Source organism: Pomacea canaliculata, linkage group LG4 (assembly GCF_003073045.1).
Source record: "Pomacea canaliculata isolate SZHN2017 linkage group LG4, ASM307304v1, whole genome shotgun sequence".
NCBI classification, from domain to species: Eukaryota; Metazoa; Mollusca; class Gastropoda; order Architaenioglossa; family Ampullariidae; genus Pomacea; species Pomacea canaliculata.
Genome location: NC_037593.1, coordinates 29,156,190 through 29,174,728, shown reverse-complemented (window position 1 = coordinate 29,174,728; position 18,539 = coordinate 29,156,190). Strand labels below are relative to the sequence as shown.

The window sequence follows — 18,539 nt, the reverse complement described above, 5'->3', positions numbered from 1 at the left end:
TGAGGAGAAAGTCAACAAGGTCCACAGCAACAATGAGACAACAATCCTCCTGAAAAATAATAATCGTCCAAGGGTCTTGAAACATGGACGTACTCGATAAACTATGTAAGCAGCCAGTGAGAGACAATGTTTGGATAAAACACGGCTGCAGAAGTTTTGCTGTTGTTGCGGATGTGCTAGCCTATTACGTCACACGCATGCGTCGTTCATGCTGAAGTTATTATTAGCTACTGGGGGGAGTGGTGAGCTGATGATCATTCGCAACATCAAATGTCCCACACGTCAGGTGTGTTTATCAACCATCCACAGGTGACACCTCACAGAGGACAGTCGGTGCCAGAGCAAGTCATTGCGGGTCTGAGGTTTACGGGGAATGTTTCCCCTCCTCCCCAGAGAGGAATGGGCGGGGGAGGGTAAGAATCCACGGACCTGAACCACATGTTGCGAAGCATAATGCGCATCAGTTTGTGACCTATTTCTCCGCGCTTGTAACCGCAAAGTATTTTTTACAGGACAATGACCCTTGACCCTGTTTACAGAGTAATAGGGATGGTGAGCAGAAGGGTTTGCCGGTCTTTTGAGTTTACACATTCCTGTGTGTGTGCGTGCGCGAACAGGCCTGAAATAGTCTGTGTGGGAGTGCAAGCAAATATTGTAATGTGGAAAATAACACAGCAGCTGGTTAAAAAAAATGAGAGTAACATCTGTTTGATAGTCTCATATATATATATAGACACAGAGAAAGGCTTCACAATTTCACTGATATATAAAAATAATGGATAAATATATATATCTTTAATATTTTGACATATATAAATTATAAATACTCCAAAACTTAGACACGCCTACAGGTGCACACATACTAAGAAAGAGAAAGGTCGGGACAGACACACAAACACACAGACTGTAAGAAATGATACGTACCTTGTGACCGACAGATCTGGAAAGAGACAAAAAGAAAAACTTGTTAAACAAATGTCTTCAGTACTCGTCTTTACAAGCATTCACTTTATACAGAAAATATTATACTATAACATCAACAGGTGAGAATGAGAACAGGTCCCTCTGGACACCGGAGATTCTGACCACTAAGTGAACTGTCACTCCAGTCGCACAAACAAAGTTAATTATAATTTAAAAGCAAAAATTGACTAGCTCATAATAAACAATATAACCTGAGCATGTATAAAAGGGGCGTTAGTCGTAAAGGATCCGGAAGATAACAAAACCAAAAGTCAAAATGATAAAAAATTTATGCGATGTTCCTGAATGTTCCATCCGGCTTTTAAATCGCGATGGAGGAAACTAGCGGAAGTATGATGGCGATTACAGAGTTATTGTTATTTGAAAATTACCCCGGTAGGGGGCAGGGTGAGGACTTGTTGTCGTGGCTGATACACTTGACGGTTTGACACCACTCAATGTACCGCAGTCAGACCCGGAGTCAGAGAGAGGCTGGGTGAGGGAGGGGCCGGTGGTCGGGATGGAGGAGGGAGGGTAGTGGGAAAGTGAGTGTGAAATAGGAGAATTTGTTTTGCTAGACACCAGATTGTAGTCATGTCATGAAACAAGCTCAATCTGCCAGCACGCACGCGTAAACACATAGCTTCTGTTCTACGCACGTGCGGGCGCATGCGCTGTCAGATACAAACCGGCAGAGCTACTTCCTGTCTGCAGCCACATGCCAAAATGAATTTATTTAACTACACATCTCTCTCTCTGTACACTCTTACTGTCTCTTTCTGTTTCTTTCTCTCTGTTTTTATTATGATTTTTATTTCTCCTCTCCTATTCACTCCTGCCGCACTCTGAATAAACCAATTTCCAATGTTTCACACAAGAAGTAGACTGTATTTATTTCGAGTTTAACGTTGTTCCAGCAAAAGAAAATAAAGGAATAACAATAGAAACGAATGAAAAATAAATATACAGAAAAGATGAAAGAGAGCTGTTCTAATCTCTAAGCGTGTCAACAGCTGTTGGCATCACTGATGGAGCTACCTCAGGTGGTCACAACTTGTCCTCCCCACAGACTTCGTTCTTCACACTCTCCAGCCCAGACTCTAGTTAAAAGCTGCTCCGACTACTTTTCCAGAAACTAATTCAAAAGACAGACCGAGAACAAGTTTCCCGTCTTGACTTCAACATCCAGTCCAACGATCTTCCGAGTGAGACCACGGATTTTTTTTCCTTTCTTTCTATTTTCTGGTCTGTTTTACGGTTGATGGCTACTTTATGTACGTTTTCAGCCCCCTGCTGAACACAACTCACTTTAAATACATCTTGGCTGTTGATTGTAGTGACTCGTGCCAAATTAGCAAAAGGTAAAATTATTTTTAGTCCACTAAACTGTTAAAACATTTGAAAAAACTCTTGAGTTCAGGTGGTGTGAGGCTGTTTTGAAAATTCTAAAGTTTTAACCTGTCTGCAAAGTCCCTGCATGCTGTAGTCTGAGGTCGCCAGGTCTTTTCTTCAAGTCTTACAAGAGATTTTTTCCTAATGAAGGAGTTCGTGATGAAGTCATTAAAGCTATTAGGGATTCTTGACTTCTGTAGCTCGTTAATTTTTTTGGTTTTGGTAATTCTGTTTTGAAGATGCGCTTTGAACTGGTTTTTTTATGGTGGGCTCTTAACTGGTAACAGACACCCTCATCCACGCCATCATCTAGCTAGAGGTAACCTCACAGATCGAAGTTCTGGTGTGTTTGTAAAACCAGAGTTGGGCCTGTACAGGATGTAAGACGAAGAACAAGCGATGGCATCCTCACGACACCCCTTTAACTTTGTTGAGGGGTAGAAGGGAATACTAGACACAAGGAAACACACACACAAAAAGATGGAAGAAACCACAGAACCAGCAGAAACTACAAAGTTTATCCTAAGCGGAGTCGCCCCATCCAACCAGAAGTGTGTCTGAACCAAGATCCGAACCCTCGCCTCTCGATACTCGCTGTCATGGTGACATACGCTATGAATAATAATGACCGTGCACATCCAAGATAAATCAACAACATAATGAATGATAAAATGACCCAATCAAACCAACACGAACTCAAGAATAACAAACCTCTGTTTCGTGTCCCTATTTGGGTGAGACGATACCAAACTGGGTTTTCCCACGGCTCGCTTATGGAACGGCATGCCAAATATGGACACACATGTCAACCAGACACAGCGCCCCCTATTATCAATATTTAATATTCCTTTAAAACCCGCCCTTTTATCCGCATTTCAGCAAATCAGACTGGGGTGACTGGTGTTAAACGTACAGTTTGGGAACGAGCGAAGGAAACAAACAAAAAAAGCAGTCCAGCCACTTTCTTTGGACAAACAAACCACGTACACAGTTTTATGATGATTCGGCAAGCGGGGGAACAAGACATTGTGCACAAAACCCGCCATTATACTGTAGATAGTTGTAGAACTGGTTACCTCACGACACCGAGACACGTTTTCACGCACCATGCACGGCGTGCACCGAGTTCTTCACGCTCTCTTTACTCTCCTCCTCTCGTCAAATAGTTGTATACAACATCTAACATGACAAACTAACAGACTGGTCATGACAACCGTGTTTACTTTTTCTAAACACCCTGTGTTCAAATAGTCTATTTACTAGATTGTTTGCTTGTTTGTTTGTTTGTTTGTTTGTTTGTTTGTTTGTTTGTTTGTTTGTTCTTTCGTTCGTTAGCTCATTAGTTTATTTGTTAGTTGTTCTTTAAATATTAACAAACTTTAGAGGAGAAAGAAATGTCGGGATTCCAGGTCGTCAAACTAAAGTTAGGTTAAAAAATAAATAAATAAAGTGTAAAAGCGGGGTGAGTCCGTACAGAAAAATGTCGGCCTTGTTGTCTACCACCCATAAATACAAGAGTGAGATACGAATCTACCCCAGTGATTTGGTGGAGCTACCACTGGCACAGAATGTTGCTCGACTTGTAACAACTACATTCCAAGACACTCGGCAAACTAAACTACTGTCTGCCAAACAACAAATGTTTGGCTTATTTTTATTTTTCTATTTTTGTGAGCGCTTGGAGAGGTTGGTCTCGGGTTCTCGGTCTCGTTAGGGCGACACTAATGAAGGAAGACACTCGATTATTAGTTTTCATTAGAGTTTGAAAAATATCGGTTTCTGATATGCTAAGATACTTAGCACATAGTGTGTCTAGTGAACAATAGAAATGTAAACTACAGTTTTATTTACACTAATCAACATTTTATATTTTTATTTATTTTGCATGCGAGGTTGATTAATTTGACAAGTTAGTATTTTTCAACTAATGCTAAGTGAAAAGTTAGCAAAGGTCTGTAAAGAAACTGAGCAAAATGTTTTGACATAGCTATTCCTCTTGTTGGGTAGTTTTACACGACTAACAAACAAATCTTCATCTTAACTGTAAACTAATGTGGTAGGTGTGATGACTGTTTGTTAACTTTGCCAAACAGGTAACCACAAGCTAAGTAGCTCGACGGTGAAGTGTAATGAAGATCTTCAGCAAGACTTTTTACCGTCCTCCCACCTTTAAAAAAAATAATGAAAATTTGTTTAAACCTTGGTGAGAGGGAGAGAGAGAAGAAGGGGAAAGGATCCGATTCCAGGCCACGCCAAGACTAACACCCCGATACTCCTCTCAGTCCGATGCCACCCGCGGGGTGAAACCTACCCGCGACTTGATGCACCGGATGTGGAGCTCGGCAGTTACCAAACAAAAACAACTTAAAGACAACCAAGGTTCGTCTTTCGCCCGTGTGCAAATGGCCGGGACTGATAGTGTGGTCACGTGTCGTCACATCACCAGCCCCGAGGTCGCTGATGTCGTTACCATCAACCAGGTGCTGAAAAGATTTCGGATGTTAGGATAGAAGTAAGAAGCGATGACACAAACAGTCACCGGGTCGCGAGATCGGACCAACAGATAAAACGACTTTGTAAAGAAGCAGCTTGCATGAAGAGGTCGTCGCTAAGTAAGTCTTAAAATCCTCGAAACACAAAAGTTTAAAGGGTTTCAAGGCTAGGTAATCTGTTCAGACATTCTACAGTAGTTCTATGTCTGACACTTTAAAATTAACATCAAATTTAACTGACATTTTTAAAACCTTTTCATGACTTCTTGTATAGCTCTGGAGTCTTGCCCAAGTCTCCCTTACTTGGAAGTTTGTAAATATGTCATGAATTTGTATTAAAGCAAACATGGCCGACTCTTTGACCGATTCAAATACTCGTCAACGAATTAAAAATTCTGATTCAACATCTTTTGACCACTTTGTTTAAATAAAAGTTTAGTTTAGTCCTTGTTACTCCTCGAGGATCATAAGGCCGCAATATTTAAATAAAAAGCCACATGAAAAAAATATTTTATACTTTGTCAGTTGCTCCAGATATTGAAACATGTGTTCTGTAGACACAGAGTGTCTCTAGCTGTCAGTTTTCATTGCACGACCTAAAGATTGATGAAGAATGATAAAACTGATGACTGCAGCAAAGTGTTTGACTTAAGAAGAAGTAGTTTCAAAAATGTCCAAACCTGCACATCCTGTATGACAATGAGGGAAAGTACAAAAGAAAAAAAAAAATAAACGTTATACTTTAGGTAAATATATTCTTCCCCAGATAATTTATCTCCATATTCCACAGTCAAACTTTTTTTTCGCTCTGGATTAAGGTCAAGGTAGTTTTCCCTCCCCACCCACCCTGCACATTACAGAACGAAGCGATTCATAGCCGTAAGTAGAATAACCTCTCAAAAGAAAATTATGATACAAAGGTCAGGAGATCCTTGAGTACACACAGCTCCGACAAGGTTCGAGTTTCACAGTAAACCGCTCGGATAATAAGACCTTTGTGCCAACATGGCGCCGAGGCGATGCGCGTGTCACCTGCTCAGCCAGGTGGGCGCTGAGGGGACGCATGGGAGGTACGTGCATTCTGAACCAAAGCATTCATATATGAACACCTTTTTTTTTTTTTTTTACCAAAACCGGTATCATCCTTTCACATGCCTGAATGTGTCTTAAAATGTGGAATTATGCTCTAATGTGTCCTAGTATTGAGAGATACGACTCAGGTTTGAATACGTCTTCACACGTTTTCAGGTTTGGACCATTGCATGTCCTTTGTAAGACATAATTCTTTCATGCAGAGCATGTTCAGCTCGCCTTCACACGGGAAACTCTTGCTACAGGTAATCATTTATTATATCTAACACCCTAAAACGCATTCAAATGTTTATTTTAAAGGATGGTGCTTTCATGTAAGAAAGGAAGACTTTAAGGTTAGAGTGTGGTTGCCTTCTAAACATTCAAACCTTTCAAAGTTAAGAAGACATTTTAAGGACCATCTTCACTGACACATCGCCCAATATGTGGCTGTTTATTGGGTGAATGAGATCTGGACACATAAACTAGCTGGAGATGTAGCTAGGGCAACAAGTGGAGGCGGGCGCGCCGACATCAGCGGCGCCTCAAAGGCATGTACCCGCTATAACCGCACCCGGAGGTCAGGCACCTGCAGCAGACGAGGTTGCTAATGCAGGTGGGTCGGCTGGGTCAAGAGAGAAGGAAGAAATGGGTGGTGGCGGTTATGGTGGTGTCGTTCTTTGCTCAACCAAGGTGGGTGGAGTTGTGGGGTGGGGCTCCTGTTCGCCCACGACCGCCGACGGTCAGCCTGAGATTTACAGCTCTGACATTCTCGCACCCTCACCTGGAGATGGTCTTTCTCTCCAGGTGTCGCTTTGCTGGTGTCTGGTGCTACGATGTTTTGTTTTTAGTACTTTCTGTATCTTGACTTTACTGTTGTATTCCCGGTTAAACTTATGCTAAATGCTGTTGGCTTAATATTAAATCACGTGTGGCGGCGGGTTCCTTTGATGTCCTGGAACCATTTTTCAGGTTGGATGGTTGCTTCCAAGGTCCCTGACGATACACCTGCGTCACTCTTCAGTGACCCTGCCTCCGCCGCCCTCTGACAATACTTCTAAAGCAGTTGATGCGGTCACTAACGGTTTTCTGGCACCAGCAGCGCCACCTGTGCACGTGGTGTAGGCATGAAGGGGAAGGAACCTATAATTGCCTTAGGTTCACGACCAGGTCGTCAGATTGTTGCCCAAAAATGTTTTCAGTGTTTTCAGAAAGAGGAAGAGAGGAAAGCACGGCGTACTCGTGCACTCCCCTTCTTCCTCTCTTTTATCATCGCATGCCAAACAGAGCGCCACCACAAGCAGCACATTCACAACTCCGTGATTCATGCTGCATTCTCAGGCCCCGCGACCACCATTAGTCAAGACGAGAGTTCACAAAGGTGACGCGCGCAGGCACGTGCCGGCTCACTTGCCAACGGCTAGTGATGTCACGTGATGCACGTGCCTGGTCTACTTGGATGCTCTTTGCGCCCCTCCACCAACTGCCACCCCAATCTACACAGCTCCACCTTGAGTAAATGATGCCAAAATCACGTGACACTTCCCATTTTAGGGGCGTTATCACGAAAACAAATTATTTTTAAAACAAAAAATAGAAACTAAAGGTCTGTGCACTTTTAATAACTTCCAGAATCGTCGTGAGATTGCGTTTATTTTTAACTGGCTTAATGTCTACATTTTGTTTATATAAAAAAACGGTAAACGAGGAAGGATGAGAGACGAAAGAATGCGGCTAAGAAAGATGGGGAAAAGGCAATTCCTGTTATGGTTAATGTTGTCAAGAATGGATGACATTCTTATCAGTTTACGAAGATGTGTGTGTGTGTGCATGCAGTGTGACCAAATGACAAGATTGTTTGTGTGCGGAGAAACCAGTTTCTATGTAGCGTGACTTTCTATCAAAGATCTCAACCACCCAGGTGACAATATATCATTTCCTAGGCTCTACAAGGTGAAAAGACTGCAACATCTGGTCAAACCCAGGAACGAAACAAGGCGGAAGTTGAGACATGTTTCTTTTTTTTTCAATTAATTCCAATATTTACACCAAAGTGACGTCACATAACAAATGACAGGAAACGCACAGCATTACTTCCGAGTAATGTGCCCACGCCCTTATCACCCCACACAGCTCAAATTATCTGTTTACTCCACAGGAATTTCTTTGATGAAAGTTTGTGCTGCAACCCTGGCGACACGGCCCGGCAGCAATGCGAGACACGGCGCTGCACGTCATCCAGCGACATCTGCAGCTCAGCTGCAGCGATATCACCGCACGGAATGGTCGGAAGGAAGGGGAAGAGAAAAGAAATTCGTGTTCGTAAACACGGGGGCGGAGAAGAATGCAACTAGTCAACAAAAAGGTATGTCTCCGTGTTATTCGTGGACATCAGCCACCCAGCGCAGAATAAATTCAATTCATCAGTTATCTACTTTCTTCGTCACATAACAAGATTAATTCTTTCTCTCTCTCTCTCACTCACACACAAACACATTTTCGGATTCCAGTTCCATGACTCGTCATTAAAAGCAACCTTCTGTCGTGTAGTTGCGCGATCATCGCCATTTAGCTATTTATTCACTAATGTCCAAATAGATGGGTGTGGTGTCACATGGACTGTGACAGAATGATCCAGCACATGCCATTAGTGATACGTGTTTGTTTTTTTATTTTGCCTTGAATTTTATCTTCTTTTGTTTGTTTTCCTTTGTCAAAACAAACAAGCACTCTTTTTAAAATTACCTTCAACCCTGTCGATGTTTCTGTAAAATATATTTTATAATCCTGCATTTTTCAACATGTCGCATATTTCTACATTTACTTCTCGAGAATTCTAAAATATTAAAAAAATATTTTTCACGTGATGTTGGTTTCAAAAGCGGTTTCAATTCTTAACTTCTTCTCTCTATATTGTTCGTTTCTTATTGAGAACACACCCAACGGATCCGATCAAATTGAGGTGAAATTTCAGAATCATTCATTCATCCAGCGCTCCAAGTCACGTTTAAGTGCCATTAACCTTTCAGTTAATGGTTTAACCCCTCACCTCCACAGTCACATGGGCAGATATCCACATCCCTATTCACGAGGTGACACTTTGTTAGCTTTGTTCTCAGGGCCTGTGACCAGGTGATCAAAAGCGGTGTACAACTTTATATCCCACAGAGCTACATCACCCTGACATGCAGTTACAGGGGTGACAGGGTGACAAAGAAGTCGTTGATACTGTTTCGGTACACTGTGGCCACCTCAACCCTCTCTGCCATATATCTGTCATTCGCACTCGAGCTGTCTTCTGGGGGAAGAAGGATGAGAAAAGCCAGTCGACATTCAAGATATTATTGGTTACCCGGGGTTGCCACGTTCCAGTCTCGTTTAGCTACCCGTGTATGTAGGCTGTCATATCCGGTGATCTTAGTTTCAAAGATGATTTTTTGTCAAATTTTACCTCAATAGCTGCATAGAGCAGGTTGTGTGATTGCTGAGTTGTCTTGTTCAGAATATTTAAAAGCAAGTAGTTATTCAGTTTTTACTGCCTACCTTCATCTACATCAACGTACCCGCGTTTATCGTGTTCCTTTTTAGCCAAGGCCGCTATAAGATTTCTGTTTATCTTCACTGAGGTCACTGGCTGTCTGCTATGTCAAGTTAAACAAAGAAATTTTTAATACATTAATCTGAATGCTGAGAAATGAAAGGTAAATATGTCCACAGCCCACTAGCAGCAGAGTAATGCAATGAACTTGGTTCAACGTGTCTAAAAAACCGTCTTCTTACGGTTGTTGTTTTTTTATGAGCCTTGCCTGATAAATCGGATGTTTATTTTCGCTGGGTGTGCCGGGGATAGTTTTTCCAGTCACAGGTCTGAGCAGGTCTCGAACAAACTCTTTTATAGGTTTCCTACAGCTAGGCTGCTGAGCCACCCACAAGATACGTTGATGATTGTTATCTCGGGTAACTAACGGTACGGATTTTAAAACGGTTGTAGCTCTTCTTTCAAAAATATCCTGCTTGTGTACATTCTAAGTTGATTGCCTTTTCATTTTACCCTCCCTTGAATTATAAAGATAGAACGTTCTTCGCAGCTTTATTCAACTCCGTAAAGCTGGATTGAAACAAATAATTCTTGAAATATTTGCATATCCGCTTTACGTGAATTTTTATTTTCAAGACACAATGAAGCTCACTTTAAATTTTGAGTTCAGATATCACTGGAGATCACATGATGGAGGAATGGGGACTGTAAGAGAAAATAGAGTAAAGGGGAGAGAAAAAAAAGCTGGGGAAGGGAAAGAGAGAGAGAAACGTCACACAGATGATATGAGAGTCACACCACCAATATGAGACGTCTAACACTAATTTGAGATGTCACACAGCTGATATAAAACGTCACACCACTAATATGAGACTCATACAGCTGCTATGTGAGGAGCTGGGGTAGCAACACGCGGTGCCTCCGAGCCTCGTGTGATGTAACGGTCTCTCCGATAGACGCGCCAGCCGCCACGTGGAGCGGGATCCTCCTCTGCCGAGCGAGCAAAGCTCGAGAGTTAATAATGAAATTCTTGTCTTTTTCCCCTTTCTCTCTCTCCTAGTGCGCTCCACCACACTCACCTATCTCACCGACCACGCCACGTTCACAACAGGAGGCCTTGTGTGGTCCTGTCTGTATCCTGACCTGTCGGTGAAACACTAGAGTGATAGCAGTAGGGGAGACAACTCGCTCTGGGTGTGTGAAGGGGGGAGGAGAACAAAGGACAAATAAAGTAGGAGGGGGAGCCAAGCTTGGCAGACAGGTCGCCCGAATAAGGTGACCGAGGGTGGTTTTATCTCGGTGCAGCTGCAAACTGTGATGTTGGGAGGAGAGTGGTGCTGCAGTGAGTAGTGGTAGGATGTAGCAAATGTTTTCTTTTGAGATCTTTTGGGAGGAGAGGACTGCTGGTACCCTATTCTCCCACCAAAAGTACCCATGTTCATTTGTTCATCAACTAATAAGACGAAAACCAGGAAGATCTCGGAGGATGGCGCACGTTTACCTCCTGGCAACCCTCTCCCATCTTCCCCTTTTCTGTCCCCCAACGGCTCAACACTCCATCATCTCAGCCTATCGTGTCCCACGTCCCACCCACATCATCTTCATATCCGGCAACCCTGACTGTGACCTCGCATCCCTTCTACTTGCTGCTAAATGTTTGACATAATAACTGCAGTTATCTCGGTTATCTTAACCGTCCCATCCGCCATACCCCAAACCTTCGTCTGCGCAGGGATCAGAGGTCACAGCTTCTGAATGTAGACTCTCAGAAGATTTCAGACCCGCAAAATAAAGATATATTTGAAAATGTACCCCAAGCTAGCCCATAATATTCTCCTACCTACCCTACCAATCCACCCCTTTAATCTGACGAAAACTACAGAGAAGGTAATCCTTTCTTGAAGAGGGTGACGTGGACGGCAAAAGATTGCCGCAGGGTGACGTGGACGGCAAAAGATTGCCGCAGGGTGACGCGGACTCAAAGATCGCAGTCGCTGGCCTTATAAGCGGAGGTGATGTGGTTGCCGTTCCATACCCATCGCAGTCCTGCTCACAAAAAGTAACGGCTTGTAAGACGAATAAAATGGCGCGAGAAGGTTGCAGTCAAATGTCACTGTCGAGTAAAAAGGTTGTGGGCGAGCTCAAAGACCGAAGGTGAAAAAACAAAAACGAAAAAGTCTGTATCTTGCTATCTTACAAGAGCTCTTGATATTTGATGATAAATCTTTCACCGTCTGCCCGATTGCTCTCTAACCTGACAGCTTCCTGCGGGGGAAGTCGGAGCTGCGGATGGAGCATTCCCCTCAGGTGGAGCCTATAAACACCTGGAGTGATGGAGCAAAAAACACCTTCCGTACGCTTCTTTGATCGACTGTATCGTTTGCCAGACCTCTGTCTCTCTCTCTCACTTTTATATTTTACTTGTAGAATTGAGACGGTTTTTTTTTTTCATGTTTATTTATTTAGTAAAGGAATTCGGGTTCTTTACTCTCTCTCTCACACACACACACATTGTCTCTCTCTCTTCCACACATATCTTATACTCTTTCTCATCTATTTCTCTCTCGTTTTCATTTCTGTTATCAGTATTTGTTACCCCATTCCTCTCAGCGACTTCTCTTTTATTTCATGTCATTACTGTTGTTCATCCTTCCGTTTTCGCATGTTCACCATGTCTTTCTTTTCTCAAGCCCAGAGAGCATGGTCCTTAATAAGCATGATCACGTGGAAGATAATTCTCACGTTTGTTATTATTATTATATTTTGTCTCTCATTCTCTTATTTTATTCTCTCTCATTTTCATTCCTATTCTACTATTCTCGTACATTCCCCGCATCTCCAGCATACTTTCCTTCAGTGGTGTAGGAACTAGGTGGAAACGAACCTCCTCAATTATTTTTTCGTAATGTGCGAGTATGAGCGTCGTTCACTGTCCACATGGGGTTTGCCTCTCTCTCTCTCCCTTTCAAATATCTTCCTACATCACATCTTTCCTCTGTCTGTGTATGTGCGCGCATGCGTGCATGTCCACGTGTGTTTGTCTAGGACCCACAGTATATCTCTGTCTATCTCTTACACAATAGTTTCCTTCGCGCGCATGCGCATCAACGTGTTTTGTTGTGCAGTAGTAAACTCTAATCTCTGCGCAAATGTCAGTGCTTGACCGCTTGTCCGACTGTCACACAGACCCTGACACTGTCGCTATGGCACTGACACAATTAGCTTGGCCACGACAACTCAACAATTCAGGAATAAGGTCAGTGTAAGTGCAAAGTTTCAGGACGGACCGCCAGAGAGAACTTTTACAGCCCATAACTGCGGCTAACAGCTTTCTTTATTGCGCAAAACAGGAAGCCCGTAACAACAGCTTTAAACAACGGCAACAAAAGTATGATAAACATGTTTCGACATCTGTTTTTCTGTCTTTGTGTATATATTTCTCCAGCACGAACATTCGGAGTGACTCGTTTGGAATTTGAAGTTCTCCCTCTCATCTGTACCTCCCGCCATTTCACCATCTCAGGCGCAATTGCAGAAAGAGAAAATAGAGAGTGGGAGGGAGAGAGGGAGAGAGATGAAGAGACGATGATAGAGTGAGAGAAAAGAAAGAAAGAAAGAAACCCATCACGCACACCGAAAATTTTCTTTATCGATGGGGTAACATTTTAATGAGGTTTTAACATTTACTTACTGGATAATTGAGCTGGGGAGTAATTTAGAAGACCCAGTAGAGGTTCTAAACGAGAGCTTGTAACATTCATTGTCTTAAAAAGCTTGACAAATCCTGATGTCTGTCTTACCAAAGCTTGACAAACCCCAATGTCAGTTTGTCTTACCAAAAGCTTGACACAAGCTATCTGCCCGCAGACTCGACCCTACGGATCGAAATGGCAATTGCGGGTCTGAAAATAATTCGCCTCCCTTCAGATGCACATGCAGGTGCAGTTGCACATGCACATGACCTTTAAACTTTACAGCGAGCAGAAGCTCACAAAAACCCTGAAAGTCCCCGAGCCAAACCGCAGACTTATAAAGCATGCCCCGCGTATCTGCGAGCATCACACATCAAGGAGAGGGTCAAGAGGGGTCACTCATGAGCACTTTATTCCGAACACTGCGCGATTATCGCAACTGGAATTTTCACGAAATGTGTAGGGGCTGCTCCCACATCACTGATTATATCTGCGTGGGAGGAAGGATGTGGTGAGCAAAAGCCGAGGCCATTGCTAAGACCTTCGGAATCTCCGAGCACGAGACGGCGCGAGTGCTGTTGGGTCACGTGACGGGGACCTGGCGGCACTCTTGTATTCTACATCTGATGACGTCTACTGCGCAGATGTCAATGGTAGATAAGTGTTTTGGCGTGTGGCGATGGACTCGTGATTAATGTGCTATATCGGGCGTACTGTACTCGCCTATTGTCTTTCTTTCTTTCCTTTTTATATCTTTATACATGTTTCTCTTTATTTATTCTTTCTTATTTCATTTCTATTTTCTTCATTCATTCCTTAACTTATTAATCTTTATGCTGAATTCCTTGTCTTTATTTACACACACATCATTCAGAAGCAATAAGAGAGACTGCTGCGAGTCCGTGTAGCCCTATACACAGTATTAAGGAATGTCTAAGCCTCTACTTTCAAAATAATCTCACCGCCGCAGATGTTTCAACAGCCGAGCGAGGTCATAACTGATAAGAAAGCAGACGACATCGAGACTTCCTTTTCACACAACCCTACTTTCTCCTGTCATTTTTTGTAATACGAGCGCCTGCTACCTACCCTTGATCCCGTCCAAGGCGAGAAAAGCTCGATGGAGAACTGATGAAAACTAGAACATTCTTGTCTAAATTCTCTGTCATCACTTGAAGACGGTTACTGATGTTGTGGACAGATGATGTTTCTTGAAATACTGATACGCCAATCAAGGGCTGAGAACCTTCTTTAGATGGCGCCACAGACATCGTACCATCTTGTAACTATTCCATCTTGTTCAGACCTAGGTATGGTTTCTAGAGTCCATGTGGCAGTGTTTTTTTTTCAAAGAGTTTAAAATTTTGTCAAGTTTCTTTGTGACAGAAATTTATGTTTATTGTTATTGTTGTTCCCAAAGTATAAATAATATATTTTCTGTTTGTCGTCTAATGGTGGCGTAGATGAGATGCACAATAGCTAATGTTGTTGTGGTCTGGTTGTCTCCCATTGCCACTAGACAGACAGAATAGATGAAGATGTTGGCCTCCTGTCTGCATCTCTCCCAGCAATGCGATCATAATGACTGACGCATGCCTAGCGAGCTTTTCACTGGCGTCCATATGCTAGCGATCACGTGTAGGTGGGCATGACAGAGAGAGAGAAGGAGAGAGAGGGAGGGAGAAGAAAGAGCCTAGAATCAGAGCAGATTATCCTCCACACTTGGCAGAGTAGAAGAAAATAACTTTGTGGTCTTAACGTGTGTATCACGTGAGCGTATTGTGGAGGGTGGGTGAGATGTGGGTGAGCGAGTTTGAAGGATGAAGGAGTGGATGCTTTGTCTATATAAATATAACACAGTCTTATTTAAAGGTTAAAAATGTCTCTAAGAGTATTCTGGAGTGAAAAGAGAATAAAAGTAGGTCACGTGATCATTTTATAATAGTTGTCATCGCTTTCACAGACAGCATTCTTTCTCTCTTGCTTTCTCATTTCTCTCTCTCTTGTACGCGCATTGTCTCTCTCTTATACGAACATTCTTTCTCTCGCACTGTCTCGGTCTCGTCTAACATTCCCTATCCTCTCTCTCTCTCACTTTCCCCGTGCTTCGCTCGTCTTAAAGACGCCGCCGCTACGACTCACCCGCCACGCGTGAAGGTAAGCTGATTCACACCTCACCCACGCACACCAATGACCTACTCACCTGCGCAATCGACAGGAGAAAAGCTGCGAACAGTATCGAACTCCTGGTCGCCATGTCGAACTGTAGCTCACTAGGCCTCTAGGCGCTTGTCAGAAAAGACGATCGATGAAAAAGCTGATGACTCAGACACCTCGAAGGAAAAGTATCCTCCCGCTTTCTCTCAATCGATGAACTAGACTGCTGATGTCGGCAGAAAATGCAATGGGGTTGGTTTGTTGTTTTTTTTTCTCTGAGCCCTCGTTAGCAGTCGTTTGTCAGACCAGAGACTTTTCCACTTCGCTGATCAATGATGAAAAAGAAGATGTGAATGAGACTGTTTCAAACCCTAACGGTTATTTCCGGCACACTTACGTTAACCGTTGATTGTTCGATCCTCCAGTCGGTGAGAATACCCCTCTGGTGAATAACGACCGATGATTTAGACACAAACACGAAATATCTTCAGCTCCGGAAACTAGTTTCTGCTCACATCATCGCGCGCAGTGAAGCATGGGAAGCTTTTGTCCAAACAAACTTCTTCACTCAGCACGACCTTGACCGAGTTGAAAAAAGCGGGGGGCTAGCCGTCCGTGAATGATTCACGCGTGCAGTCCCTCCACGACAAGGGGTTTCCTCTCCCCCCTTCGAGCAGCAGTCCGACAGAAGGGTGCGTCAGCAACTGCAGCAATGAGAACGCTTGGAGAGAGAGAATGAGTGAGAACTGGATGTTGGGGAAGGAGGTAGAAAGGTTGGGGGATGGTAATGCCAGAAGACTCGGTTACAGTCAAGAAACTGTCTCTCAGCACCAGGTCTCACGGTCTGGGTCCTTCCTTCCCTCCTGCAGTCACGCAAGTGTGCAATAAATAAAAGCCCGTCAGCGAAACGTTGAAATTTGCCAGCGGCGAGAAACTGCCGTAGTCAGCTTTGCCGCCTTTACGATCCCGGCCAAACTTTTCGCCGAATAAGGATAAACTCTCTCTCAGATATCTTTTCTCGACATGTTTCTTCACCACTCACCCTCGCTGGACCATCTGGAACCAGCGTGGAGTAAAGCAGCGGCAACTTGGTCTTGGACACAGCTGGATTCGAACCTCAAACTCTTTTGTTAGAAAGAAAAAAAAATTCAATAAATTTCTTGTCCTTCGGATTGTTGAACCTTGGGATAAATGAATTCCTTTTTGTTCGTTGAAGTTCGTGGAAGTCACAACAACCGCGAGAGATAGTCCTGTGGATCTGCCGACAGCTGGCGAACGTTGGGAGTAAAGTGGTGCAGTGGAGCGACAGAGAAAGGACCTTCGCACCGCGCGGTAACAAAATCGCTCGCTCGCAGGCCCCCTGACGACAAGGAGGCCAAATACCTGTGTGACGAGCTCGCAGGGTCTGTCTAAATATATATATGTGTGTGTGTGCATGCGCCTACTCACTTCCCTTTTTTAAAAAGTTCAGACAAGTCGCCCTCCGCTTTGCGTGCGAGTGTTCCGCGTGCACCCGAGGCGATATCCGAGGTGGGACAAGGCGGTGGCCATAGGTTGCCGACGAGGGGAATGTGGGAATGAGTGACGCCATGCTACACGGCCCCTTACTGTATTATTCAACACCCCTACACCTTCCACTCCCTCATTCTCGGGTCCCAACTCACACATTTTTTCAGGTCTTTTTTATGTAATGTCGGGAGGAGGGTATCGCTGCTCTTCATCGTTTATGGAAACGTTAAGGAATTTTTTTACGAGTGACTATCATACTTCAAGGACAGAGAGAAATGGGAGATGAGGTTAATTAAGATAAACAAAGAATAAATCCTTTTTTAAAAAAAAATTTAAACGCGATATAATTATCTCACGTCATTCCGAGAGGGGGATGGACTTCAGAACCCTGAGAGGAGGAGCTTAGTCGGTTGCAGGAGGGAACTTACGTAAGGATCCCCAGTTCATCCACCCCTAGTCTACGAAAAGACAGGCGTGAGACGCGATAATTACCCGTTTAAAAATCGCGAAACAGTGTAGACGAGATGGTTAGCGATAACTAAAGTCGTCTCCAGGTTTCAAGACCGATGGGGTGTTGGAGGGGCCGGTCATGAAAAAAACAAATCCCCAAAGAGTCTGTTTTTATTGCAGACTTTACTGGCCGTCACGGTGCTCAGATTACAGCGCCACGCCATGCCAGCCTGCCAGGACCTAAGCTCCGCCCACTTGTTATGATTGACAGGTAGGTCGGTGAGACAAGAAAGCAACGGCTCCGGAAGGTGGGAAAGATCGAGTCCTTTGATTACGTTGCACCGGCGCGCACACAGACTCCGGGGGGTGAGGGGGGGATGGTTGGTGGGGGTAAGGGGAGAGGGGGGGGGCTAAGTCAGGCGAGAGATACTGCAGCGAAGAATGTTCGAGAGACTAGCGAGCACGACTCCCCGACGACTACGTCCGTCCCACGTAATTTGAACGTTATTCATTAAAGCTGTCGACATGGGGACTAGCCGTGCAACGTGAAATGTGCTCACGGGACTTGCTGGGTGCGGCACTGCTCCCAAGGAGGCGGGAGGCGGATGGGGTAGGGATTTGAACTCAGGAATGCTTCGAGGCGGGAAAAAAGGAGGAAAGATCCTATTTTTAGCTTTTTTTGCTTCCTCAGACAAACGAACATTTTGGAGCGAGTAATGGATCTGAAAGTAATGGACTAAAGCACTGATGTATGGGCGAACGGACAAACAAACAAACAAACAAACAAACAAACAAACAAACAAACAAACAAACAAACAGCTAGTTTAAAATAGAAGAAATGCAGAGAGAGTTTCATTTTCTCTTCCTATTCTTGTCCTACATTCCTATATTAATCGTCTATAATACAATCAGACATATAATTTCAGTATTATTTTTCGCTCTTTAAACATTAATGACTTTTCCATACTGCTGTATATATATATAAGTCTATTTTGTGCCAAACATCGATCGAACCTTGTCACATCCTATATGCAAAATAATTTGTCCAATAAAGAAAGCCATCAGATCTTTTATCATTTCTCTCTCTCTCTACATTCACTTCCCCATCAGTATCTTTCTAAAACACACACCACAAATGTTTGACCAAGTTTCTACATGACAGTCACATCAACTTTGTCAAACTGGGTCAAACGTTGACACATATTTCTCTCCATGTGACCACTGGTGCAGAAGATTTAGATATCTTTTTAATTCAGACACCCGTAGCCGCAAACG

At 43.6% G+C, this 18,539-nt stretch overlaps 1 protein-coding gene and 1 long non-coding RNA gene across 3 annotated transcripts in view; one reads left to right on the top strand and one right to left on the bottom strand.

The window, feature by feature from the left end:
* LOC112562043 (cartilage matrix protein-like) overlaps window positions 1-16,760 on the bottom strand; it is a 44,800-nt gene extending 28,040 nt beyond the window's left edge. The window contains exons 1-2 of one of the 2 annotated variants that reach the window (XM_025235014.1): window positions 15,352-16,760; window positions 925-940 (exon numbers count right to left, since the gene is read on the bottom strand). In XM_025235014.1, the coding sequence (XP_025090799.1) occupies window positions 925-940; window positions 15,352-15,405 (70 nt within the window). In that variant the 5' untranslated portion in view covers window positions 15,406-16,760. The remainder of the gene's footprint in view (window positions 1-924; window positions 941-15,351) is intronic. The other variant, XM_025235013.1, reaches the window with a different exon arrangement.
* Window positions 5,863-7,098, top strand: LOC112562044. Its single transcript, XR_003098774.1, has 3 exons — window positions 5,863-5,917; window positions 6,096-6,184; window positions 6,891-7,098. It is a non-coding gene; the product is annotated as an uncharacterized LOC112562044 (long non-coding RNA).
* Window positions 16,761-18,539: the final 1,779 nt, after the last annotated feature.